Below are 27005 nucleotides of genomic sequence, written 5' to 3' on the forward strand. Positions count from 1 at the left end.
AACAGTGCTGGGCCCCTGGGACGACACTGATGCAGCCACACCCAGCGCCTGCTCCTCGTGGGACCCAGGCCTTGCCTCCCGGCGCCTCCCTGGGCCTGGCTCGGGCCTGGTCAGCTGGGGAGAAGGGAAGTGCTGGGTGGCTGGGATCCTGACACCCCTTCTCCATTCTTCAGGAAACCATGGAGCCCCCTCCACCTGCTGCCCCTGCCCCGGGCAGAGCTCACCTCCTGGGTGGACTGGAAGCTTTGGACCCTCGTGAGAGAGACCTGGAGGAGTTCTCAGGCTGTCCTCTGCACCTCCGGGAGCTGACACTTCCTGGGGACAGTTGCTGCCTCTTCCATGCTCAGAGCATGGCACGCCTCAATTAAGTTCTGTTCTATCCACTCCGGTTCCCCTGGCTCCAGCCGGCAGGGCTCCCCTAGCCTGTTGAGGCCACGTGACACCCTGCGCTGGGCGCGGACGTGTGCTGGGTGCGAGCACGGGGCAGAGCCTGTGAGCGTGTGCTCGGGGCTGAGGGCAAGGCTGGGGTCACCCTGTGGCAGGCCCGGTCAGGGAGCCTGGGCGGGTAGGGCACTCGGCTGTGACCCTCCGTGGCCACTTCCCGTCTGGGACTCCTGCTTGCACAAGTGTCACAAGCTGAGGTCTTGGGAGCAGAGGCTGGGACAGAGGCTGGGATGCAGGATGTGTGTTGATGACCCACACATGGGAAAGGGCTCAGTAGGGGGACATGTCAGCTCAGGTGCTGGCCCGCCGTTGGGGGTGACCTGCATGAGGCCCCACGTGGCCACCTGGGGAAGCAGCCCTGGGCACGGCGGCTCTGTGGCCAAGGCCTGCCCTAAAGGAGCCAGCAGTGGGGCCGTCTGCAGACCATTCCCGGCTGGGCACCTCCCCTGAAGGCGCACTGATGAGTGTGTCTCCCACCTCCCCAGGCCACCTTCCAGCTGCCTGCTTGGCCAGCCTGCCCCAGTCCACCCCACTCTCAACCTCACCGATGGTGACTTCAATAACAGGCAACCTGAAGAGAGGGTTTTTTTAAGTGAACGTGTAAAAGCTGCGTGTACTAAGCTAGGAAGGTGGGGGCTCTGCCAGTCCCTCCCCAGAGCTGGGTCAGCGGTCTTGAGGGGGATGGGGGCACGTCCTGGTGAGACTGGGGAAAAGGGTGGGGTTTCGGGGTCTCAGGTTCCCTCTGTCCATCCCCAGCCTGTGTGTGGACCATCTGGGATGACCCCAAGGTGGCCACACACCCGTCTGGCGTCCTTGGAGTTGCTGAGTTGACCTCAGGGACGCTGTCTTGCTGGCTGCCCTAGGAGTGGCTCTAGCCCTGGGGGAAGGCGGGCTCTGGAGCCCCGAGGCCTGGGATGGAACCCGCCTGCCCACGCTGGCTGCCCCGCCTCAGGGGGGCTACTTCAGAGTGGGCGGTAACGACAAGGTCTGGCACGGGCTGAGCTCGGGGGAGAGAGGTCAGCCCTTCCCTTCCACCAGCCCCGAGGGAATGGTGGCCCGCCTGCTTGGAGGCTTGTCTGGGGCTCAAGGTGGGCAGGGCTGGGCCCGGGGTCAGGACGTAGCACCTGAGCCTCCAGCCACCTGGGAAGTGGGGACAGGAAAACCCTTGGGAGGGCCAGAGATGTTTCCCATCAGGATGGCGTCCAGCCCCGCCCTACCTTCGGGTCAGACGATGCCTCCCTGGGTGGTAGCTGCGGCTGGGCCCTCGAGCAGGAGCTGAGCCTCTGTCGGTGATGTCAATGTTCTCAGAAGAAATGAAGCTACTGACTAGTACTTAATGAGAGCTCATCACGGGGGTCGCTTTGTGTGGCCAGAGGGTTCCTCGGGGAGCCGCAGCCGGCCACCGCCACTCCCCAGTTTCCTCGTCTGTGAGACAGGACGCGCGTGACTCGTGGGACTTGGTGTGGATGCGTAGACCAGGGCCCAGCTCAAAGCAGGTGCTCCGTGGAGGTCAGGTGTGGTCACCAGCTGCAGCGCTGTTCCCACCAAAGATGACCCCATCGGTTTTCCTGCTGGTTTAGTCAAATCTGTGAGAGCCAGGCTTGGACCCACTGTGTCCCCAATGGCTAAGAGAGATCAGCCCTGACAGGCATACGAGAAATACATTTGAGGAAAAGGTGAGCCGTGTAGTAAGAGATACTACAGATTCCCAGCACGAAGGAGTGAGGAGGTCAAAAAACTTCCTCTCCAAAAAGCAAATATGAACCTTGGAAAAACTGTCAGAAACAAGCATTTCAGTGCCCTGGAATTCAGCTCAAGGTGTACAGCAAACCACAAAGTGTTCATTCTTCAAAGACACTGAACTTTGGGATAAGAGCTAAAATCACTCGGCATAAAAGCACCAGGGAAACCTCAGGAAGTGGCACTGGAGGGACGAACCCTGACGCTGAGGGGACCTGACGAAGGCTTTAAAGCAGTGCTTGTGGAAATGCACCAGCTGGCAGCCGTGAGCACGCCGGTCAAATGATGGACAATGAGCTTTGGTAGACCCACTCGTGATGAAAACTCAGCAAGCCAGGAAGGGAAAAGGGCGTCCTTGATCTTGTAAAGAGCGTCAGTGGAGAGCTCACACCAGCCAGCTCCCAGTGAGCAAGGCCACGTGTGCTTGAGGGAGAGAGACAGACTCCCTCCCCGGGGCGGGGCTCTCTCGCTAGGCTTACCCAGCACCCCCCGGAGGCCTTAGCGGTACAGTGGGGCAAGAGAAAGACATAGGGGCACACAGATCAAAAGTGAGGAACGAAACTGTGCCGCTTCACAGACAACTTGGTGGCCCGTCGTCAAGGAACCCCACCAAAAGACTGAGCAAATGAGATCAGCAGGATACGAAGTCAACACACAAAAACCAGCCGTGTCCTTGCATACTAGTGATTTACAATGAGAAGCAGAAATTTCAAAAATACCGTTTATAATGGCTACCCTCTGCTATGGAACACTGAAGTATAAACCTGACAAAACATGTCTAGGGTTTGTACGCCGAGAACTAACTGCTAATGAAAGAAATCAAAGAAGGCCTAAGTAAGTGGAAACACAGCAGAACAGACACCCGTTCCCTCCAAACTGATGTCCAGATTTAATATAGTTTTGATAAAAATCTCAGCGAAATTTTTGAAGCCGTAGATCCTAAACCTGGGGGTTTGCCAGTGTCAGTGGATCATCCCACGCAAGAAAAAAAGTGGGTGCATCGGACTTCATCAAAATTAAAAGCTTTGGTACTATGAATGGCTGTTAAGTAAATAAAAAGACAAGCCACAGACGGGGAGAAAATACTTGCAAACCAACTACCTGACAAAGGACTTGTATCCGGAAGACATAAAGAGCCCTCAAAGCTCAACGCTGAGAGAATAAACAAGCCACTTAGAATCGGGCTAAGGGTCCGAACGGACGCTTCTCCAGAGGAGGTACACAGATGGCCATACGCGCGGAACGATGCTCAGCATCGTCAGTCTTCAGGGAAATGCAGATCAAACCACAGCGAGAGACCACTTCACACTCACAGACGAACTCTGATCAGAAACACAGACCAGTCACGAGTGCGGGTGAGGCTGTGGAGGTGCTGGAGCCCTCCCGCCCGGCCGCCAGGGACGTGAAAAGGTGCAGCCGCTGTGGGAAGCCGGCTGGCAGTTTCTTGAAAGATCACAGGCACCACAAGACCCAGGAGTTTTGTTCCTAGATGTCCACCCAGGAAAGATGAACAGATACCCACCCAGAAAGCTCGGACAGGACTGGCGTGGCAGCACCATCCCTCCTAGCTAAAAAGCAGAAACGACTCGAATGCCCATCAACTGGAAAGTGATGACAAGAATGTGGTACGACTGTACGACGACGTGTTACGCGCAGCCCATGCGCTCGGGCCCAGCCAGAGGGGAGAGACCTGCTTGCTTACTTCTTAGGAGAAAAGGCTGCAACCTACAGCAACGCCTACTCCAGGCCCGACCGAGGAAAGTTAAAGCTGAGTCCCGCAGAGAGCTTTGCGGGGGCAGAGACTGGAGTCTGAGTGTCACCGAGTCGAGGGCCTGGGAGGCACTTCGAGGTTCCCAGGTCAGCAGCAGCGCGTGAGCACAAACAGCCACTGGGACGTGAACCAGCGGTCTCCCAAGGAGTCCGGAGGAGTCGGGACCCGGGGTCTTCACAGGATGCTCAGTATGCAGCCCCAAATCACCAGACGTGCAAAAAAAATAGGACAATTTCCTCTTCGTCGAGGAAGAACACCAGCTATCTGTTTCCCCTTGGCTATAAATTAACCTGTCATTGCCTGCTCTGCGAAAATAGATCTGCTCGCTGTAAAGGAGGAATGCTTACCATGGTTTTGTTCGGTGTCACCGACCAGGTATCAGAGGGGGATCTTACAGCCAAGAGGCAGTGAATGAAAGACTGGCGTGATGTACATACAGCTGTGTGTGCGGCAAATGGAAATATGCACACAGGTGGGACGCAGGGAGGTTCTGAGCAGCTTTATTGGCTGTAGCCCCAAGCTGGAAGTGGAATGCCACCCAGCAGCAAAAATAAACTAACAGCTCCCCTGCGCAGCAGCCTGGGCACAGCCGTCAGCATGATGGCAGGTGAGGGAAACCGCCCAGAGGATACACACCGTGCACACCATCCCCGCAGAGCTCAAGCAGGCCGTGCTGTCTGCGCGGGAGGAGCCAAGGTAGCCGGTGCTCTCCAGGGCGGGAGGGCGGGGCTGTTTCCCGACTTGGGGGCGGGGCCCATTTGTAACTTGTTTCTCTAGGTCTGTTCAGGGACAAGCTGGGGCACTGTCCCCCTCAGTCCCCCTCCCATCCTTTGCCCCGCCCGCCATCTCCGGCATCAGCCCATCCCAAGAGGCCCCAGCGTCTCTGGGGCTCCCCAGGCTGGGTTATTCCCAACTGCCCAATTGAGGGGAGCTCCGTTCAGAGAGGAGAAAACACGGGCTCAGAGATGCTAACGAGCTTCACGTTCCCCTGGGCAACTCCTGCCTGGAGATGCACCCCTTGAACCTGGGGGTGGGGAGGCTGGCTGAGCGCTGAGGCCTCGCCTCCCCCACTCCAGGGCTCCGGGGTGGTGCCGGTGCCAGGGCACCTGGATCCAGCCGCAGGAGGAGCTGGCCTGTCCCTTCTTGGCCCCTGAGGCTGATCCCCGCCCCCCCCATCTCTGGTTGGCCTCCCAGCCTGCAATGGACCAAATAGGGGGCCTGGCCGCTCCTTCTCCTTAGCTCCAGGCTGGAGCCCCTGGCCCTGGGCGCCGGCCCACCAGACCCCCTCTCTGCTCCCTAGAAGCCGGTGGTGGCCTGGGGTCATGAGCAGGGCTGCGCTCAGACGTCTGAGGGCTCCTGTGGGGTGAGGGCCTGGGGAGGAGCCCGCAGGGGCCACCTACTCCTTCGGCACGGTGATGGTTCCCTGCGCGCTGCAGGTACAGGTGGCCCCAGCTCAGGTGGGGGTGGGGCAGGCCAGGCAGCCCCTCCCCCTCTCTGAGGAGCTGTGAGCCCCTCTCCAGGCCTCCTTCCCTAGGTGACTCAGGTTGGCCTCACACCCTCCCAGACACTCAGGGTGGAGTGTTTGGGAGCCTGGATTGTCCAGTAAGTCACCCCAACTCCCCATTTCATTTGGCCCAGGGACTGAGCACAGCCCCGGCAGGCTGTGCAGCCTTGACTGGCCTTGGGGTCCAGCTGGTGTACACATGGCCCCGCCCCGCCCAGCCCAGCCCCCCTTCTCTGATTAGGGGCCGTGACCTTGCTTTTCTGAGGGAAGCTCTGTAGCCAAGAGCTCTTCTTTGCCATGGAGACCACTTAATTTTCTGCCTCAAGGGCAGCTCAGACCCCTGGGCTGGAGAGCTGGGGGCAGGGAACGTGTCTCTGAGGCCATCTGAGGTCCTGCTGCCCAGGCAGGCTGGGAGACTGACCCTCACGTGAGGATGTGCGCCTGATGCTCAGGGGTCAGAGGGCAGCCCGCGGCCCAAGGCCAGAGGTGAGGTCATTCTGAGACACTCCGCCCCCAAGCCCCACCTGCTGGCCAAGGCCCCCCAGGAAGGCGGCACAGGTAGAAAGCTCTGCATTGGCAGGTTATTATTAACCTGGCCCGCGGTGACATCACTCGTAGCCAATGGAAGGCGGGTTTATTTCCAGGGCTGACAGCTTGATAACGGTTAATTTTAGCTGGATCTTCTTTCCCCAGGCTCGTGAAACCCTCGCAGTCCAGCCAAGAGGGGGCTGCCTGTGTTGCCCCAAACAGCTCCCGGCTGGGCCTGGGAGCTACCGGGGCGGGGCCAAGGAGGTGGGGCGGGGCCTGCACCCTTCCTACTGGGAGGCTGCCCTAGCCTGGTTGGCTGGAGTGCCTCCCTCCCTCATTCCACCGCCCGTGCCCTGGGCTGCTTGGGGCTGCTGTGACCATTGGCTCAGACGTGGGAGAAAGCCGCTGTGGCTGGGGTGGTGAAGCCTGACCTTGAGGAGGGGCGGAGCCTGGGTGGGACCCTGGAGGGCTCGTCTAGAAGTAACAGGGGCCTGGCTCAAGCCTTCCGAGCCAGCTGCAAGCCCGGCCTCCTTGCTCTGTGGCCTTGGGCCCTGTGCTCTGCCTCTCTGTGTCCAGCTGGCTCTTGGCCCACGGGTCCTCAGGCTGCCTGGGAGACCCCCCAGCACTCGGTGAACTTGCAAGGCTTGGTGACTGTGGCAATTCAGTACATGACATAGTAAGTGGTATTGCTTAGTAGTTAGTAGTTATTCAGTACTAGTTAGTGACTAGCAGTAAGTTAGTACTATTCACTAGTTACTAAGTACAAATCAGTCACTAGTAGACATTAAGTGCTACTTCATAGTTAGTAGCTGTTTAGCAGTTATTTGCACCACGCAGTGGTGGCAGCTGTCTGCTAGTTATTTATATGACGCAGTGGTTAGGAGCTGCTGACCAGTTACTTGTGCCATGCCTCGGTTAGTAGGTGAGCACTGCTGGTGTGTCAGTATTTAGCATCATACCTTCCTTAGTCTCACTGCCTGCATGAGCCCGAGTGTCTCCAGACGGCCCAGCGGCCTGGGCCTCCGGGGCCCCGGAGGCAGTCCGGCTGATGGGCACGTCCTGGGGACACGGAGTCCCTTTGGAGAAACCACTGGAGACCCCTTGCCAGGGCCAGCGAGGGAGTACACTGCATTCCACCAGCAGTGGCCACTGCTCTGGGCAGCCGGGCCTCCCAGCACAGACTAGCCCTTGGCACGGGCACTCCACTGCGGTTTGATTCCTGCCAACTGTCAGCTGTGGGTGAGGGGGTGGAGAGGTGAGGCTCAGACCTGTGTAGGGGGTGTCTGATGGACACCCTCTGAGGCTGCAGGTAGCTGGTGGTCCCTCGGGGGGAGTTGGGGTGGCATCCACAGGGACCCAGGCCTCCTGCCCTCTTGGTCTGTCCCATCCCAGCCTCAGCCAGTCACGCCAACTCCCAAATCCTGCCTAACCTTCAGCAGGAGGGGGACGTGGTAAATATAGAGGCCAGCTGGGCAGGGTGGGGCGGGTCACGCCTTCTCTGCAGGCGTTTATTTTTAATTCCTGGCTCCCGTTTGATGGTATCAGCAGCACTTGGACGGGCCGGGTCACTTGCAAGCTGCTCCCTGCCTGTTCTGTGAGGCAGACTCTGGGACAGTCCGGCAGGAGGGCCCCTCCCCTCCCTGAGAGACCCTCCCCATGGGCTGGGGAGACCTGCTCGGCCCCAGCCACTGCCCCAGGCCCGTCTTTACCTCCTGACCTGGTGGAGGTCCCATCTCTGGGGCTCTCCTTGGGCACTGCCCATCAGAAGGTGCTAGGCACAAGGCCTCTGCTCTCACCCACTCAACACACATTTTTTGAGACCCTGCCTGACCCTGTCCTGGACCCTGTGGTTACAAAGCTGGCAAAGATGCAAGCGTCCTCCGCATCTGAGGCAGACAGGAGGGGTGGCCACGGGGAGATGCCGTCATGGGTGAACTGACAAGATCAGAGGTCCCTGGTAGAGGCCCACAACGTTGGTCTTCGCTAACCCATTCCCCTCCTCAGAGTCTGTTTTGGCCACTGCGCTGGTATGACCAGGATCCTCAGTGACCATCGCACTTCTGACAGACTGGCTGTGGTTCGGCACTGTGACCCCACCAGGGCCAGGAGTGAGGGAGGCCGAGGGGCCACAGCCTGGAACTCTGTCTGGGAGCTGATTGTTTCACTGGCAAACTCTGCTTCCCTGGGAACCCTCGCCCATGCGTGCAGACTAGCGCAGCCCTTGAAGACTTCGGTGGGCCCTCAGGGTGGACTTAAAGTATTCCGTGCACTCAGGGGGGCCCCGGGTGGAAAACAGTTCTTTCCAGGGGCCTCTGAGGGAGGTGGTCTGACTGGGCCTGCTGATGGCACCTCAGGCCACGTGGCCAGCGGAGGGGACCCTGGAGGTCCCTGTTCGGGGCCAAATCATGGGGCAGATAGGGAGAACCTGGCTTTGAGGGCCTGTTGGGGTGAGCCCGTGTGGCAGGTACGTTGAGGCAGGGGTGCTGGGAACAAGCCGATTCTGGGGTCTCACCAGGAGGGCCTGAACCCCCAGGCCACCTCCGGTAGAAGTCTCAGAACACAGCTCCATTTGAAAATCAGGCACCAAGGACATCCAGGGCCAGCCCTGGCCCTGGGAGATGCAGGCAGGACAGCTGTCCAGACCCCCGACCTCAGCAACCCCCTCCCAGACCTGACCGGTTCTTCCCCTGCCCCACCTGCCCCCTCCCTGGACCAGCCCCATCCGCGGGCCTCCTTTTATGATTAAAATGTCTTTCTGTCTTGTGCGGGGCCCACTGCTCCTGTCTCCATGTCCCTGAGCCTGGTGCCTCAGTCTCCGCTTTATCTGTCCTCCGCCTCTGGCTGTGTGTCTCTCCCGGTGCCTCTCTCCATCTCCGCCCCTCCCTCCCTCTGTCTCCCTCTCCGGGTCCCCACCCCTCCCCTGCCTCCGATGGTGTTTCTCTCCCCGCGCGCCCTTCCTCGGGGGCTCTTCTCTGCCTCTGTAGCTCGCTCCCTCGCCGCATCCCCTTCTCACGCCCCTGCCGCTCCCGCAAGCGTCCTCGGGCCGCCGTCCCTGCATCCCTGCATCCCTGCATCCCTGCGTCCCCGCCCCCGGCCCCGCCCGCGCGGGTACCGCATTGCCGTACTGCAGGGGCGCAGTGCATTGCGCCTGCTCCGTCAATAGGTGGACCCCCTCCTGGAGAGATAAAACCGCCGGCGCCGGCGCTGCCAGTCCCTCTGGCTGAGACCTCGGCTCTGGGTAAGGACGCTGGGCCTCCGGGTCCCCGCCCCCGCGCCCAGCTTTCCGCAGAGGGTCCTTTCCCTGGGGACCGGCCCTAGGGGCAGAGAGGGGCCAGGCTCGGCGCCTGGCGAGGCTGCGCTGCTCACCGCGGAGATCGGCCGCCGGCCTCGCACTCCCGGACCCGGCGCGGGTGGTCAGTCGCCGGGCGTGGGGTGGGGGCACAGGGGTGGCGTTTATTTACGCGGCAGCTGCCGCGGGGGCTGGTCTCCTGGGCTGCTGCGATCGCCCTGCAGCTGTGACCTTGGGAACACCTGGGGCCCTGCGGGATTGGGGCAGGGTCGTCGGCGCTGGGGCTGGTAAAGGTGGGCGCTGGGGGTGCCCTGTCGACGGAGTGGGAAGAGGGAGGCAGTGAGACCTGAGGGGTCCTTGCCGCCCTGCCCCCTGCCTTGCCGGCATGTCTACCCAGTGTCCCCACCCTAGGGTGCACGGTTTTCGCCCTCTTTCCCGCCCCCAGCCACCTGTCCCCTCCTGGTCTGCCTAGGTTTCTTCACTAACCTCCAGAATGGGGCAGGGGCTGTGACCCTGTGACCAGAGGGAAGGAGGAGGGGATGGCCCCTTATCCCACCAGGCTGGGGCATCTGTCTGGTGTCTGCTGAGCTTGGCGGTTGGGGCCAGATTCTCCCTCCTCTGGACAGAGCAGGGACACCCCCCCCCCGCCCTACTGTCTGCCCCCGTCCAGATCCCGGGAGGGCCTGAGCTATTCTGGGCCCCTGATCTGGGCATCGCATCACTGTGCCTGAGCTCTGATCCAGCCTGTCTCCCCTGGTGCCAGCCAGTCGGGCAGGGATGAGAGGAAGATGGCGCTGTCCCTGCTCGGGATGGGGAGTGGGAAACGCTGACCGTCTCTCCTTGGTGGCAGCTCTGCGGGTGGGGGTGGGGTGGGGTCGGGTGCAGTGTCCTGGCCCAGGACTCCGGGTGGGGCAGCAAGTCCTGGGGACAGGGCAGGGTGACTCATCAGCAGGCTCCTGACTGGTCATGGGGCTCACCCAGCCGGGTGTTTCTCGGTCCCTCCAGATGGGGGTGAATTTCTTTAGTGGAGGGGTGTCTCTGCAGGCAGTTGGACTGTTTGGGCTTGCCACCGGGCTCTGCTTGGCCAAGCACAGGCTGGGGAGGCTCTTCCATCCCCACTAAGCTTGGAGACCTCAGGGCCTAGTCTGTGGGCAGGGTGTGCTCCCAGCCAGTGCAGGGCAGTGTCTTTGTTGGGCTTCCGTGTGAGGCCCTCCATCACCTGTGCCCCCCCCTACAGAGTCCTGCTCAGCATCCCCCTCCCCCCGAGCCGGAGCATCCCCAGGTCGTGCCAGCCCCTCCCCACCCCCCAGGCAGCATGGGCAAGGAGAAGACCCATATCAACATAGTGGTCATCGGCCACGTGGACTCAGGCAAGTCCACCACCACCGGCCACCTCATCTACAAATGCGGAGGCATTGACAAGAGGACCATTGAGAAGTTTGAGAAGGAGGCAGCTGAGGTGAGCCCGGGGAGGGGCCCCCACACGGCAGCAGGGCCTGGGGCTCAGGTGATCTCCTCCAGGGCAGGGGGCAGGAGCCTCAAAGGACCCTGCATGGGAGACCTGTATGTCAGGGTGTTGGGGTGGGAGTGGTGTAGGGGGAGCAGAGGTGGCTGCTCTCTGAGAAGGTGCTTGGTGGGGGAGGTGGGATGGCCTGCTGGCCCTGGCCCTGGGGGAGGTGGGAAGTGGCTGGAGGCTGTCATCTGCTGGGCACAGGTCCACAGCAGGCTCACTGGACTTGAGAGGTCTGGGCCTGTCTCTGAGCCCCCAGGGTTGGGTTCCTGTGTCCCCAGGGCTGAGGTCTGGGGCTGGAGGTGGCGCTGTCCTGGCTTGTCCTAGGGCTGGGCCAGGACTCAGGGTGGCTATTTATAGCTGACCGATGGGCAACCAGCCCATCAGCCCCACTTCCCCATGCCGAGTGGGGGCAGGCTGTTTATCCAGGATGGCGCCCTTGGAGGGCGGCGTCTTGGTCGCCTGGTGAGGATAAGAGGGCCCCATTGGCTGACCTCCCTCTCTTGAAGCCGGTCCTCTCACATGGCCGAGATCCATTGTGGGAAGTGTCCACGGAGTGGGGATCTGCTCTCTGTGTCCCCCTTACTCCACCCCTGAGTTCTAGGAGAAGGCCCGTCCAGGGGAGCTGTGAGGGCTCTCACCTGGATGATGGCGGGGCTGGGGTCAGGGCTCAGGAGGGGGCAGTGGCTGGCCTGGGCTAAGCCTTGCGGAGGGGATGGGGGTGCTCCTGGGCCCATAGCTACATCTCCCCTTCCTTGCGGGGCTGGTGTTGAGGGGCGCTGAGGGTGTTAGCAGGGTGTCTGGTTCAGGTCCAGCTGGGCCCTGGCTGCAGAGCCTCCTTAGAGGGCAGAGCCCTGTCCAGCTGGGCAGTGACCGCAGCCCTGGCCCTGGGCATGGGGGTCTCGTGGGCTCTGGGCACAGGTGTTGGCAGAGGGCAGCCCAGGCCTTGCTTCCCCTGCTCAGGTTGGGCAGGGAAGGGAGGAGGCGCCTCGGCGCCACTCGGGTGCTTTAGGGGCTGCAGAAAGAGCTGGAAAGCCAGGCCCCTCCTTGCAGCCTCATCCCATGTCTTTCTTTTTCCCTTAAAAAAAAATCACAGAGGGGTTTTTTGGTTGGACAGCCTGAAACCCAGTGGTGTCGTCAGCCGACACAGGGGTGGGGGGGCTGGCTTCAGATAAAGGGGAGCCCTTGGCAGTGGGGGAGGGGTCGAAACCGCCTGGCGGCTTCTCTCCGAGAGTGGCTCCCAGGCCCTTGCGCCCCCTGCTGGTGGACGCTCGAATGGCGCCCGTTTAGGCGGCGGAGGCTGGCCCAGCAGGGCATGGGTACGCCCCGTTCCAGAGATGGGTCCAGAGTCCCAGGGTCCCAGCAGGACAGAGGGGCTTCTCCGCGGTGACATGCTGCTCCCACGGCCCAGGGGGACCCGCTGGCCGAGCCAGCAGAGTCCGGGTCCCGTCCTGAGCCACGCCCCCACCCCTCCAGATGGGGAAGGGCTCCTTCAAGTACGCCTGGGTGCTGGACAAGCTGAAGGCTGAACGGGAGCGCGGCATCACCATCGACATCTCCCTCTGGAAGTTCGAGACCACCAAGTACTACATCACCATCATCGACGCCCCCGGCCACCGCGACTTCATCAAGAACATGATCACAGGCACCTCCCAGGTGGGCGGGGCCTGGGGCCTGGGGTGGGGCGAGGGTGCCCAGGTGGGCGGAGCCCAAAGGTGGGGCAAGGGCACCTGTCCTGGGAACACTGGGGTCCCGAGTCACTGAGGATAGTTGGGTCTCCTCTGCGTCCTTGCCAGGGCTTGAGACCTCTCACCTTTGTCACCACTGCCCCCCACCAAGAACTGATTAAGTCTCCTGGCATCTCAGCCCAGTGAGGATGCCTGTAAGGACAACCGGCCACTGTCAGGGCCACCTTCACAGACACACGGACACAGGCCAGGATGGGGACACTGCAAATGTGGGCAGAAATGCACACAGACGGTCCTCGACAATCTGACATTGCCAGGAATTCATAGACAGACGGACACTGCCCCTGAGGGCAAGACCCCAGGTTCTACCCCAGGGCGACTGCCCAGCCCCCCGCCTGCTGCCCCGGGGGCCTAGGCCTGGGCGCGGGGCGGGGCTGGGCTCACCCTGCGCGACCTGCGGCAGGCGGACTGCGCCGTGCTGATCGTGGCGGCGGGAGTGGGAGAGTTCGAGGCCGGCATCTCCAAGAACGGGCAGACCCGGGAGCACGCACTGCTGGCCTACACGCTGGGCGTGAAGCAGCTGATCGTGGGTGTCAACAAGATGGACTCGACGGAGCCCGCCTACAGCGAGAAGCGCTACGATGAGATCGTCAAGGAGGTCAGCGCCTACATCAAGAAGATCGGCTACAACCCGGCCACCGTGCCCTTCGTGCCCATCTCCGGCTGGCACGGTGACAACATGCTGGAGCCCTCGCCCAACGTGAGTGCCCGGCGGGGGGCAGGGGGCAGGGGCTGCTCAGACCCCTCGCCGAGGACCCTGGGTCAGGGTGTGGCACAGACAGCCGGAGCGGGAGGTCGGAGGGCTGTCCCTGGGCTCCCTTCGACTCTGTCTGGCTCCCTGGGTCTGTACCAGCGCGGAGCCAGCCCCGGTGGGTGTCTGTGCTGGTGGGGAGCCCCAGCCTCAGACCCTCAGTCCAGCCTTCTCATGAGGCTGCCTCCACAGTCCCTTCTCTGGCCAGGGACAACACCCCCCCGGCAGACACTGTGTGGGCAGTGGCCCAGGCCCACCTGCCACATCTCTGGGACACCTGTGTGGTGGGGTTAGTTTTCATCTTCCCTGGGAGCCAGGGCCTAGAGGGCTCCCAGGTACCTCCCTGAGGCCTGGAGCAGGTCAGGCTCTCTGCTGGTCAGCCAGAAAGCTGGGGGCCCTGGCAGCCCGTGTCCCAGGGACTCTGACTCAACAGGGAGTGAGGAGTGGAGCCTGGTTGTTATGAATGTGTGGAGCCCAGGACCCAGTGCCTCGCACGGCCAAGCCAGAGGACACCCCTGGCCCGGCAGGGTGGGCCTCATCCTGGTCAGGCTGCAGCTGCCCACACTGAGGGAGGCGGGCATGGAGGGGACCTCAGGGGAGCCAGGGGAGACCTAGTTCTAGAACCCTGTGGTCGGGGGCTCCTGGGTCTGGCTGGGCAGCGTGTTTGGTGCTGTGGATGGCACTCCCCTCACTGGATCTCACGTAGGGAGGGCTGAGCCAACTACGGGCGGACCTTCAACAGTGCTTTCTTCCTCCTGCCCAGATGCCATGGTTCAAGGGCTGGAAGGTGGAGCGGAAGGAAGGGAACGCCAGCGGTGTGTCCCTGCTGGAGGCCCTGGACACCATCCTGCCCCCCACACGCCCCACGGACAAGCCCCTGCGCCTGCCACTGCAGGATGTATACAAGATTGGTGGTGAGTGAGGGCACCATGATCTGCCCATCCCACCAGCTCCACCCTCAGACCTCCTCCTGAGGACAGGCCCCTGACAAGGACCATCCGTGGCCGGGTTATCTCTGCCTCTCCCTTCTGCTGCACACTCTCTGGGGGACCATCTACCCCCTGTCTCCATCCATCCATCCATCTATCTGTCCACCGGTCCACCTCACCCCAACCCATCCAGTATCCATTTGTCCATGTGTCCATCCATCTGTCCATTCATCCGCCCACCTACCCCCACCCACCCAGCAGTCCATCTCATATTTGCCAGGATCTTCCTCCCTCCAGAGAAGTGCCCAGCCCTCAGCCAGGACCTTGGCACGGGGTCAGTCACGTGTTGCCTTTCACCTGGAGGTTTTGGTCTTGTGGGAGACACGGTCTATTCCAGGGATGGGAAAAGCTGTTCGTGAAATGGTACAGAAACCATGAATCAGTATGAGGCCAGTGATGGGTAGCAATAGGGGCTCCTGGCCAGGCAGCTATGGTAAGAGACGTTGGGGGCCTGTGTGCAGGGTGCGGGTATCATGCTCACCCAGCACAGGGAACAGCCACCAACCTCAGTCTCCGTGAGGCCACGCGAGCCTCTGTCACAGCCCAGGAGGCCAGGGTGAAGCCCCCCCATCCCCTGCTCTGGGGGGCACCAGACACCTACTGAGTAGCCTTGCAGTGTAAGCAGATTGTGGCAAGTGTTGGGACGCCCGTGCCCTTCAGGACTGGCCCCGAGACCCCCAAGACCGCAGCACTGGAGCCAGCTGGGCCATCCCCAGTGGGGCCCGCTCAATGTTGCTGCCCATAGGCAGGGTCCACCCCACAGTGCCTCCTTGGGGACTGCTGCCACCCAGGGGCAGGGTGGGGCCCTTCCAGACTGCCTCCCCTTGCCTGTTTTCCTTATGTTCTGGGAACTTGCTACCTCAGTCCCTTCTTCTCCTAGTGGGGCCGGGGGAGCCTCCACTTCTGTCCACATGTCTCAGTGTCTGCCTCGCTCAGTGTCTCCCTGTTCCCTCCCTCCCTCCACATGGCCACCCCTGCCTGCCAGGGAGAATGGGGCAGCCCTCGGCCCCTGCCTGCCCTCATGGCCCCTTCCTTTCACCCAGGCATTGGTACCGTGCCCGTGGGCCGGGTGGAGACGGGCATCCTTCGGCCAGGCATGGTGGTGACCTTTGCACCAGTGAACATCACCACGGAGGTGAAGTCAGTGGAGATGCACCATGAGGCACTGAGCGAGGCCCTGCCCGGCGACAATGTCGGCTTCAATGTGAAGAATGTGTCCGTCAAAGACATCCGCCGGGGCAACGTGTGTGGGGACAGCAAGTCTGACCCACCCCAGGAGGCTGCCCAGTTCACCTCCCAGGTGGGCAGCCTGGTGGCCAGGGGGCCCACCCCAAGTCGTCACCAGGGCTGTCCTCAGTGAGGTGGCTGCCTGGAGCCAGGGAGGACTCAGATCCCCACTCTACCGAGGGGGCCACTGAGCCTGTGGGGTCCACCCTGGCTGAGGGTGCTTGCAGAAAGAGCAGATGGGTGCAGGCCCAGGTCTTGTTGCCCCCAGCCTCACTGAGGTCCCACTTAGGTCCTGAGAACACTTTTGTCAGTTTATTGGCTGGGACAGGTCTGTGATGTTCTTATTCTCTACATTTTCACTGTGCCCTCTTTGGTCACCTCGTACATGACTACAATTTTTAAAATTGGCTTTACTGAGATGTAACTGAAAGATGGTCACCAAGGTCCAGTCTTATCACCAGTGCCCCTGTCCTTGTCTGTCTCTTGTGGCTTTTCAGGGGCTTGATGAGGACCATAGGTCCAGGTCTGGGGGCCTGGGTCCCCCCAGCCTGACCTTCCCCATGGTCAGCACTCTGGGCCCCAGGGACCCAGGAGGTGGGCAGAGCCTCCTTCAACTTGGTGCCCTCCCCAGGTGCCCACCTTGGGCCTGCCTGATGGCCTCGTGCAACCCTGCCCACAGGTCATCATTCTGAACCACCCTGGGCAGATCAGCGCCGGCTACTCACCGGTCATTGACTGCCACACAGCCCACATCGCCTGCAAGTTTGCCGAGCTGAAGGAGAAAATTGACCGGCGTTCTGGCAAGAAGCTGGAGGACAACCCCAAGTCCCTGAAGTCCGGCGATGCGGCCATTGTAGAGATGGTCCCAGGGAAGCCCATGTGTGTGGAGAGCTTCTCCCAGTACCCTCCTCTTGGTGAGTTGGGTGGTGAAGGAGGGGCTGGGGGGAGAGGGGGGCAATCTAGGCCAAGGGTGGAGGACCCCTGCTGGGGGAGGTGGGTCCTGCACTTTTCTTCTGCGGCTTAGAGCTTAGCAGAAGCCCCCGGCCTTGGCCTTTGTCTCCAGGAGCACAGGTGGCCCCACTGGGCAGGTCTGGGATGGTGTCCCTCTCTGCAGATGAAGGCCCCTAAGTGACTTGCCCAAGGTCCACAGCTAGTCTAGTGGCAGAGTTAGGACTAACCACCCACCTCCAGCTGGCCCGCCCCAGATACCCACAGGATGACCCACAGATCTATATCGGAGAGCTGCCTTATGCAAGGTTGCTGGCCATTGTTAAAATAGCTAAAAGGGCACATTCGGTGCCAGGCATGTTCTAAGGACGGGTCACATGCCATTTAATTCTCACAACAAGGCCTTGGCCGAGTCCTATGTGAGTCATTCCTGCCACCGAAGTTAGGAGACGGGAGCTTCGCACTCCACCGCCCCCTCCCCCCACCCCCAAACCGGCGCAGGGATTGGGGCGGATGCTGCGGGCGCTAGGGCGCCTGCGCGCTGCATCCCGGCCCGCGCCTCACGCCCTCTCCGCCAGGCCGCTTCGCCGTGCGCGACATGCGGCAGACGGTGGCCGTGGGCGTCATCAAGAACGTGGAGAAGAAGAGTGGCGGCGCCGGCAAGGTCACCAAGTCGGCGCAGAAGGCGCAGAAGGCGGGCAAGTGAAGCACGGGCGCCCGCGGCGCGACCCTCCCCGGCGGCGCCGCGCCCCGCCCCCGCCCCCGGCCCCACCCCCGGCGCGGCCCCGGAGCCCCGCCCCCCCTCCAGGCGCATGTCTGCACCTCCGCTTGTAAGAGGCTCTCCGTCAGCGACTGGATGCTCGCCATCAAGGTCCAGTGGAAGTTCTTTAAGAGGAAAAGCGCCCCTGCCGCCCCGGCTTCCTCGTCCAGCCTTCACCACGCTCAGTGCCCGTTTTACCAATAAACTGAGCGACCCCGGAGCCGTGTGCGCCTGCTGCTGGGGGTGGGGTGGGGCGAGGCGGCCTGTCCTGCAGGAGGGTGCTTGTTAGGGCCCCTTCCGGGTCCCCGACCAAGCTGCTGGCCTCTCCCCGCTCGGCGTCCCGCCCGGGGTCCACCAGCCCTGCCGGCGCCTTGACCAGTGTCCTCCCGGGCTACCTGGGGTGGGCCGTGGGGCGCTGGATCCCGAGTCCAGCTGGTGAGGGGGCTTTGGCATTCCCCCTGTGGGGGCTTCCAGGACAAAGCCACTTCGGACCCGCAGAAGGGGGTTGAGTGTTCTTGGGGTCTCTCTAAGGACAGATGGGCTGAGGGCTCCTCCCCCACGCGTGATTGTCATACACACACACACACACCCCTCGGATTTTCCAGCTCCCACGCCCTTGGAAGCCCTGTCTTACTGTCCTCACCAGCCGGTCACTTGTGGCTGGAGACAGCTTCCTATCCATCCTGCTTCGCAACGGGGCCCTTGGCACACCCAGGAACTCCAGCCCCAGGAACCCCAGAGCAAGCCCTGACCTTGGTCAGCGAGCACAGGGTGTGGGGGTGGGAGTAGGGGGTGGAGCGGCAGGACCACTCCCATCTCAGCCACTCCTGCTGCCAGAACACAGCCAGACTGTGCCAGGTGTTGGTGCTGCAGACCGAGCTCAGGGTGGGGGTGAGCAGATTCCCTGAAAGAGTGCACAGTGCATACTTGTCTGCCTTCAGCAGGAGCTGGCCTGCAGGGTGCAGGCTCCCCTCCAGGGTGAGCACTGGGCCAATCGCAGGGCACCCTAGTGTGAGACCCCTGGGGCTGCAGCAGCAAATGGACCTCAAGCTGGCAGCTTAACACAGCAGCAATGAACTCTCAGTCCACAGTCAGCACTGGGACTAGATCCAGTGTGGGCAGGCCCGCGCCCTGCACTGGCTCTCGGGAAGTGTCCATCCCATGCCTCCTGCAGCTTCTGGTGGTTGCTAAGTTTCCTTGGCTTGTGACCGCATCTCCCTAATCTGTCTGCATGGTCCCATGGCCCACTGTTCTCTGGGTCAAGTCTCCTCTGCCTCCCTCCTACAAGGACAGATATGAGGGCACCGAGGGCCCACCTGACCGATCCCAGATAATCTCATCTCAAGACCCTTGATTTAGTCACTTCTGCAAAACGCTTTCTTGCCACATGTCACAGGTTCCAGGGTTGGGCCTGAAATCTTTGGGAGCATAACCAACTCACCACACTAGGTGGGGATGGGAGTTGTGCAGGCGAACAAGGGGCCAGCCAGGAGAGGAGGGCACACGTGGTTTAGGGTTAAGCCCATGGAGGGGCTGCTGGTGTCTCCCCACCCAGTCCCAAAGTGGGGACGGGCCTCTTGGAGTGGGGATGGGCTGCACGCAGGGGGAGGACCAGGAAAAGGACAGCTGAATTGGCCAGGCAGAAAGTGGGTCAGGACACCCTTCCCAGGGTCGTGCTGGTAGCCGGGAAGGGTCGGGGCTGACCCACAGAGGCCTCCAAGGAAGGCAGCTTGAATCAGCAAACACAGACACAATCCCCAGTCAAATTTGGATTTCAGATAAATGGTGGATAATTTTTTAATATAAATATGTCCCATACCATATTTGCACTGAAAAAGTATTTGTCGCTTACCTGAGATTCAAAGTGGACTGTGTGTTTTATCTTGTGGCCCTACCCAAGGAAACTGGGGGCCTCCTGCAGCTCTCCGGAGCCCTGGCAGTCCTGGGCCTCCTTGAGCCACCATTGCTGGTGAGAGGAACCTGGTGTGATCCTACAGGCTGTGCCCCAGGAAGCTGTTCTGACACATTTTGGCCCAGTTAGAATTAGGGTCAAGCCAGAGAAACTTGCCAACCTGAGACAAGGTAAGAGTGAAACCAGCTGGGGTCCAAGGAAGCCTCCTGTGTGGTCCCTGAGGGGACCCTTACTCACTCTCTGGTCCCAGCAAATTCTGATCATCGAGATGTCCCGGGCAGGGCAATGTCAACCTGTCCTGCCCACCAGAGGGCTGCCCCTGGGGTCGCACTGCCCGCCCCTCTGGTCGGCGTGTTTCTGGTGTGGGGGCACAAATACTTCCAGGCTCATGGGCTCCTAAGATGGCATGAGGACAGAAGTGGAAGCGTTTCCTGGTGCCCAGCACAACCTGAAGCAGACGGAGGTCCCCACCGCGGTGGAGGGTGGGGTGTCTCAGGAGGACCTGGGCGCCTCGGGCCCCTTTGGGGATGGAGTACTAAAGCCAGGCCCAGGAAGGTGCAGGCTCCTACTCTGTTGCCTGGTAGGGATCCGTACCTCGCTGCGCCCCTGGTGCCTTTCTCAAAGTGGAGTCCGCGGGGCGGAGGAGAAATTGGGTCCTAGCTGGTGAGGACATGCAGTAGCTCCCAGTGTCCACGCGGGGGCAGCACACCCAGCACTTCTCCCAGGATTTTCCCGCTGACCTCCAGGTTGGAGCTCCCCTACCACCAGTACCCTGCAGAGATGGGTGTGGGCAGAGGCCAGGGTCTCTGGGCTGTTCCGGAGGGGCTTATGGGGAAGGATGGGCTCTGGCCACACCTGGGGCCTGACAGCGGGAAGATGTGCCCCAGTCGGGAGGGGAGGACTGGGTGGGACAGCTGAGCCCTTCACGCTCCGGGCGCCGGTTCTCAAACCCTCAGTGTCAAACACCACTGGGGTCGTAGCCATGTGTTTTGTGCCCAGGAAATAAAATCAGAAATGCATAAAGCACAAGATCACACAGCACGTGGCCCCGAATACCCCACTGTAGGAGGGAGAGCAGGCTGGACAGAGACCAGGCCTCGGTATTGCGGTGAAAACAGCTTTGACCTTGAGGGCCTTCTGGAAGGTTCTTGGGCCCTGGGGTGCCTGGACCGAACTTTGAGAACGGCAGTGCAGGCAGCAAGGGTGCAGGTTCTGGCCTAGGCTCCCCCCACCCCCCAACACGCGCGGATGGAGCGGTGGTGGGTGGAAGGAGCCGCTGCGGTCAGGTGCTCGCTGGCGCTGCGCAGTGGCCTCCCAACTGCCCCTGCCGCTGTCCAGCTCCCAGCGCGGGCGCTGGAGTCCAGGCTGAGGTGGCGCGGTGAAACGTTTGGAGTGGGGGGCCCTCCCTTTGGTCCAGCGGGCTTTCCCACTGCCGGCTGGGGCAGAGGAGCAGGGCAGGGGGCGGAGTCCACCGAGCCTGGGGGCGGGGCAGCGGGTGGATGGGGTGGGCCACCAGAGCCTGGACAGTGAACCCTGGGGTGGGGGCAGTGGTACAGCCTCAGGGCCGGGGCCCAAGCTGGGGACAGACCAGTGCTCACACCCAGCTTGAACGCCTGGGCTGCCAAGGAGGACGTGGGGGCCCAGGGGGCTGCCCTCCCCGCAGCCACAGAGCTGGTGCCAAGCCCAGGCAGGGCGAGTGGCCCCTGAAGCTGGGGCCTGGGGCCAGGTCTCTCCCGCTCTGCTGGTCTGGTGAATAATTTAAAGCAGGACCCGCCATGACCGGATTGGCAACTTCAATCTGCACTTTGGGTGCCTCTGAAAAATTAATGAGTCCGTGGAGATGCAGGGTCCTGCTGAGCTGGGCAAATGGGTTGGCTCTCCTGCTCTTGTCTCCCCAGGATTCCCAGTGCCCTTCCCTCAAGGCAGGAAGCACCTTCCCTCCCTCCTCCAGGGGTTGGGGTGACCCTGGTGGTGACAGTTTTGTGTCTGATCAGGGACCTCAGACTCCAGTGACGGGACCCCAGGGTTTCTCATTTTGTGGGTGGCTGTGGGTGTGTCTCCTCCTGGGTGCCCTAGCATGTCTCTGAGTGGGACCGTAGGTGTGTCAGATTACATGTGTGCCCCGGGGGTGTGTACCCAGCCGTACAGACCTGTGCGAGAACAGTGCACATCTGCGTGTGGCTGTGTAGAGTGTGGGCAGAACATGGTGGGGTGAACCGGAGTCCTTGGGAGCTGGGGCAGTGGATGTGTGCAGGTGTGTGTGCGTGTGTGTATACACGTGCATCTTGTGTGTGCTCAGGAGAGCATGCATGTGCATGCACGTATGAGTACCTGAGCATGACTGTGTGTGTGAGCACACACCAGCTGTGTCTCGGCTCCACCTGCGCTGATGGCTGGCTGCCTGGAGTCAGGACTGCGTCCCTGGGGGTGCCCATGGCTGGCTGCATGAGGGCAGCACTGGGCAGCTTTCCTGGCCCAGCAGCCATGTGGGGAGAAGCCAGCCAGGCAGCCACACTTGTTGGGCAGAGTATGAGTCCAGGCTGCTCCTGACTCCGCTGGGCTGGGTTGTGGAGGGATGGAGCTCATGAAAGGGGGAGCTGCCTCCTTTCCTGGCTTTATTTCCTGCTCTTGGTGTCTCTCTGTGGGGGTCAGCTGGGGAGGAGGCAGAGAAGGGCTGGGGGTGGCCATGACTGCATGAGGAGAAAAACAGCTCAAACGTGGGCTCATCAGCTGGGAGCCCAGCCAAGGTCGCTACCAGAATGGCTGTCCAGTCAGCCTCACACCAGGGCCTGGCCTGCACATGGGCTAAGGGGGCCTGAGGCAGCAGTGAGCAAGGCGCCAAGACCAGGAGGAGGCAAGAAGGTGCCCAGGCCCTGCTTGTCCTGTGTCCACTCTGGGTAGAGTGGGCGGCCTGGAAGGGTCAGTGGAGCAGGGACCAGATCATACTCTCTGGGCCGTCTCTAAAGATGCTTGGCGAAGTGGCCCCAGCCTCTGAAAGCCATCTTGCGAGGCACACTGGCAGCCCTGTGGGGGCTGGGGGCTGGGGGCTGGGCTTGTGCCAGCCCCGAGTGCCTGATGGTCCCAGCTCCCTGGCCCAGGGAGCCCACCCCAGGCTCTGGCAATGAGCATCATGCCAGCTGCTGTTTGAAGCTGGGCCTGTATTGCCGGCTGGGGTCCTGGGGTCCAGGCCTCAGCTGTCCAGAGAGTAAGGGGCAGTACTGAGCCATGGGGACTTGGAGGACAGGCAGAGGGAGGGAAGAGGGGTGGGGCCGTGCTCCTGAATCCCACGGTGGGGTTTTGTAAAATTTCCCCTTCCGTCTCAGGTCTCTGAGCAAACTTCCTGCCCCTCAGAGTGGGAAGGGCCTGGATGGGGGCTCCATGCACCTTTAGGCCTGGGGTCTGGGTGAGACCAGGGCTGCTGCCTGTGCCCCAGCTCTCTCAGAAGGAAGGCTGCAGTGGCCTCTGCTGGGGTGGGGGCGGGCTCTGGGGACACTAGGTGCCTCTGGTGTCCTCTCAGCCCTTCCTTTACTGTGTGTCTCCCGACACCCAGGATCCACAGCCCCGGTGTCGAGGAAGGGGGTACATACACGTTGGAAATGTGATCACTCAGAGCCGGCCCTGGAATCGATTCATTTATTTTTACTTTGAAGCTTATGTAACGCTTACTCATGCCAGGCATTGTTCTAGGTGCTGTGCACTGTCATTACACTCCCGTGACATCTTTATCAGCATCACCCCATCATTTACAGGCTGAGGGACGGAGGGACAGAGAGGCTCACAGCTGGCCCAGTCACGCACTTAGAGTAAGCCAGTGAGCTGGGAAGCAGAAGCAGAGATTCCTTGTTCTGTGATGGTGTAAAGGTAGACGTTGTCATCAGGCTAGAAAATAGCAATATGGAAAACCTAGGGTTACTTTGTTGAACTCCAGTGAGGAGCTATCCTGTCGCCACTTGGCAGATACTTGCCACCCAAAGCCGTTCCTGGAGTGGGGGGAGTTGCTCTCCTTCCCAACACCCCAGACTCCTTCCTCCTTGCCCGTGAAAGCTCTCCTCCCTTGGCTTAGGTATCCTTAGGAGCTTTAGGGAGAAAATTAATTTGTTGGCACTATTTCATACTAAGGTGTGAATGGCTAACTTATCAGAAATATTTGCCTTTTAAGAAAGAACACTTGTTAACCTAAATCATGGTGTCTTAACCTCAGTACTCTCATCATCTAGGGAGAGAGAATTCTCTGTGGGGGTGGGAAGCTTGTCCTGTGCACTCTTGGAGGCCTCTACCCATTAGATGCCAATAGCACCTGCCCCCATCATACCAATCAATCAAAATATCTCCAGACATTACAGATGTCCCCTGGGGGACAAAGCTGCCCCGCGTGAGAGTGACTGGCTTAAGAGGATCTTATCTCTGTGATTAGACACCGGGAGGAGGCAGGGGTGGTGTGTCAGCAGGTCTGAACTGGGAGTCTTCCCCCATGGGAGGGTTTGCAGGAAACCAAGGAAGCAGGGGCTTCTAAGCTGGGACGGGGGTCACCGTGTGTCTCCCTGCTCTTTCCTGGGCACTGCCCTGTCCTGGGTGCTGCTCTACAGGGTCATCTCCATTTAGCACCAGGCAGCCTCATGAGGTGGGACCATCTCCCTCCGCCTGACCAGTGAGGAGCTGCCCCCGGCCTTCTGCACTGCCGCGAGGTGAGCTCCTGTTTGCCAGTGCTGTGGTTCTTCAGTGGCCACCCCAGCAGGGCCCCTGCTGCTGGCCAACGGCTGCAGCTCCTCCTAGGCTGATGTGTCCTGGTGTGCTGGGACAGGAGTCCACCCTTTCTGTCCCATCTCCCTGGCTTAGTGTGTGGTGACCTTGTCCTGGGTGAGGGGGTGAGGGGAGGGGGGACTTTCACAGCCCATGGGCTCTGCCCCGGGCTGGACTGTTCTGCCCAAAGCCTAATGGACATCTGGCCAAGCAAGCAAGCAAGCACTCAAGCGAGCCTGGGCTGGCAGTGGGCGGGCAGCCAGGGCCTAGATGCCAACAGCCTGTGTGTGGGCAGGGCGGCTGACCGCTCTGTTGCTGGGGAGCTTGTCTCCACGGAATTGAGCTCTGGCTCACATCCTCCCTGGTCTATCCCAGCAGCTGCTGCCCCACACCAGCCCAAGGCGAGTCATCAAGGGTGCATCCTGGCTGGAGGCTCCAAGTGACATCCAGCCCTAGAACACGGTGTTCACTCATACAAGGAAGGTTGATGAGCAGCTTCTGTGGGCTGGGCCAGTGGCCATGTGCACGGGGAGGGAGTGTGTGCATGGGGCTGTGAGTGCACGGGTGTGAGTATATGCACGGGGTGTGAGTACACGGGGTGTGAGTGTGTGCACTGCTCTCCTCTTGAGCTTCCTGTCTAGTCAGGGTAGCGGATGAACAGGAGAGAGAAAGTAAGTAACAAAGTCTCAGGTTGTGATGAGAAACCGGAGCTGAGAGGGAGGGCTGGAGTCCCACCTCAGGGGAGACCCACAAGCAGGGCCTCCCTGAGAAGAACCACAGGGACCTTCCGGTGCTCGTGAAGGAAACTTCTGGTGCTAGTGAAGGGAACAGCATTCTTAGCAGAGGGAACAGTACATGTGAAGGCTCCTGCTTGAGGGTCCTTGCAGCTGTCATGTGCCCAGGGTAGGGAGGTGGGAGGTAGGGAGGTGGGGTGAGGACGGGGTGGTCTGTGAGTTGCAGGGCTGGATCACAGAGGTGAAGAGTCTGTGGCAAGGAAAGTGGATGTCCTCAACTTGCCTTGGGAGGGACGGCAAGTTGAGAACCCAAGTGGGGCCTGGGTCACACCTCAGGTCCAGAATGTGTGAGCTCTGAGCCCTGTTTTCTCTCTCACGGAATGAGGATGAGTGTCGCAGACTCCCCACTTGCCCAGAGGTGTGGGAAGGGGAGGGTGAGTTGCCTTGTACAGAAGCCATGGACTGATGAGGACAAAACGCACAGCCTCCCAAACACCCCCTGCTCCTAGAAGCTGGCCAGTGGAGTGCGGGGTGGGGGCACCTCGAGGCAGAGCGCCAGGCTGGGGGTTCCCTCGAGGGTCCAGGATCTACAAGTTGATTTATGCCCTCTAGACACGTCCAGGGCCACCCTTGCCTGGCCTGTTTCTGCTGCCCGGGCGACTGCGGGCTCCCGGTGACAAGGTGTTGACTGGTGGACGAGAAACACCCTCCCACACAACTAGCTGGTTTGCCAGGGGCTGGGGGCTTGCTGAGAGTTCTGATCTTGGAAACAACTATAAACTAAATTTATATTGCCTTTAGTGTAAGATGATTTAAAAAATCAGTGCCTTCATATCTTAAATACTTTCCTCGCTTCCCTGTTCCCCCATAAGTTGGATAAATAGTACAGCCCTTCTCCCTAATAATGGAAAATTCCTTGGCAGGGAGGGCCGGGACTTTCTGTCTGAGTAGGCACTTCTTGCTGCCCAAACCACAGGGCTAGGGCAACAGCAGCCCTGACCCAGGTTACACGACTGAGAACCTGGCTCTTCTCATTTCCCCAAATTAAGCCTTGCTTCTCTGTCTGGTGGAGCTTTCTCTCTGGGTGCTGTGGGGTCGTCTGCTTTTCTGAAGGCACCATGACTGGAGAAGGAGCTTGCTCCTTCCCTGCTGGGAGGAAGCGGGGAGGGGATGGGACGGAAGACGCTGTTTTCAGTGTTGGTCCCCCGTGTCCATGTGGTCACTGGCCATGAGTGGGGTGTAAGGATCTTCTTTGTGACTGCAGGGTCTCAACAGAGCATCCCATGGGGCTGTGCCTAAAGGGCCCCCGCAGCAAGGTGCTGGAGCCGCCTCCCCCTCCACCAGAGTGGCCTGCACGCCCTCGCAGCTGATGGCCCTTGGCCAGGATGGGCAGCCGGTGGAAGTTGGCTTCTTCCCCACTGACTCCCCTCTGCTCTGATGTCTTCCCTTCTGGCCCCACCGTCCAAGGTTGAGTGTGTGGAACTAGAGACACGAGCCACCGGCCTTGTGGAGAAGTGGGTTCCCAGGAGGTGCTGAGCCCACTGTCTCAGCTTCACCATCATGGGGAGGGTCACCATTGTAGTTTCCCCAAAGATGGGATAATCCAGGTATATTTCCCGATGGCCTCTGCCAACAGCAGCTGTGACATCCCCGGACTACATCGTGGGCCCTGTCTGTGACAGGCTCGGGGGGACATGATGGTGGGTGAGAGGCACACAAAGGCAGGGGAGCCAGGACAGGAGAGGCAGGGTCACAGCCCTGCGGGGTGAGCTCCCCATGGGAAAAGAATGCACAGTAATACTTGGGGAGGGGATTTGTGAGACCCCGAGCTGGCCTCTGATGTGACAGTGGCCAACATCAGTTTTGTCAGCTCAGCATTCCATTCTGGCTACTTAGTGTAACCAGTGACGTGCACCAGGAGGAGGAGGCCACGGGGAGAGGGCAAAAGAAGAGGGTATCTGGCTCGGAAGTTTCAGGGGAGCGTGCGCTGTGCCGATGGTGCTGAAAGGACAGCGCCCGGCTTGGGCGGCTGCTGCCCCAAAGCTCCGGTGAAAGCTTCCTTCCCAAACTGGAACTGGGTGTCATGTGCATCTGAATTTTTCCACTCCTCTTCTCTGGATCCTGTCAGTGCAGTCTTGGCAAAGATGGCTTGAGCCTGAAAGCTCTTCCCGTCTGTTTTTAAATAAATGGAATTCTTGTCGCTTGCATGAAATTCAGCCCCAACTGTCTTCAATGGACCTGCTTTGCCTGGGTTGCAGGGGTGGGGGCAGTGGTGACCAGGACGCTGATGGCACACTGTCTGTGGTGTGCAAGACACAAAGCTGAGGGCGTCAGTGATCATGGACAAGATGCCCTAAACAGAGGAAGAGGTTTCCAAACTTTGATGCAGGCTTGCCTTCCAGAACCCCTG

General features: G+C 60.8%; 1 protein-coding gene across 1 annotated transcript; it reads left to right on the forward strand.

Annotated features, from left to right (window-relative positions):
* Positions 1–9137: 9137 nt before the first annotated feature.
* Positions 9138–17429, forward strand: EEF1A2 (eukaryotic translation elongation factor 1 alpha 2). Its single transcript, XM_031433435.2, has 8 exons — positions 9138–9225; positions 10514–10735; positions 12263–12442; positions 12938–13234; positions 14049–14199; positions 15318–15574; positions 16181–16415; positions 17028–17429. Exons 2-8 carry the CDS (start codon positions 10592–10594, stop codon positions 17153–17155), a joined length of 1392 nt encoding a protein of 463 aa, XP_031289295.1. The 5' UTR covers positions 9138–9225; positions 10514–10591; the 3' UTR covers positions 17156–17429.
* The last annotated feature ends 9576 nt before the right edge of the window (positions 17430–27005 follow it).

Source organism: Camelus dromedarius, chromosome 18 (assembly GCF_036321535.1).
Source record: "Camelus dromedarius isolate mCamDro1 chromosome 18, mCamDro1.pat, whole genome shotgun sequence".
NCBI lineage: Eukaryota > Metazoa > Chordata > Mammalia > Artiodactyla > Camelidae > Camelus > Camelus dromedarius.

Excerpts from the sequence above, each read along its gene's own strand:
- EEF1A2 (XM_031433435.2), top strand. The coding sequence starts at position 10,592 with ATGGGCAAGGAGAAGACCCATATCAACATAGTGGTCATCGGCCACGTG. Across the intron at positions 15,575-16,180 it reads CTGCCCAGTTCACCTCCCAG|GTCATCATTCTGAACCACCC; the intron begins GTGGGCAGCCTG and ends CCCTGCCCACAG. Across the intron at positions 16,416-17,027 it reads CTCCCAGTACCCTCCTCTTG|GCCGCTTCGCCGTGCGCGAC; the intron begins GTGAGTTGGGTG and ends CCTCTCCGCCAG.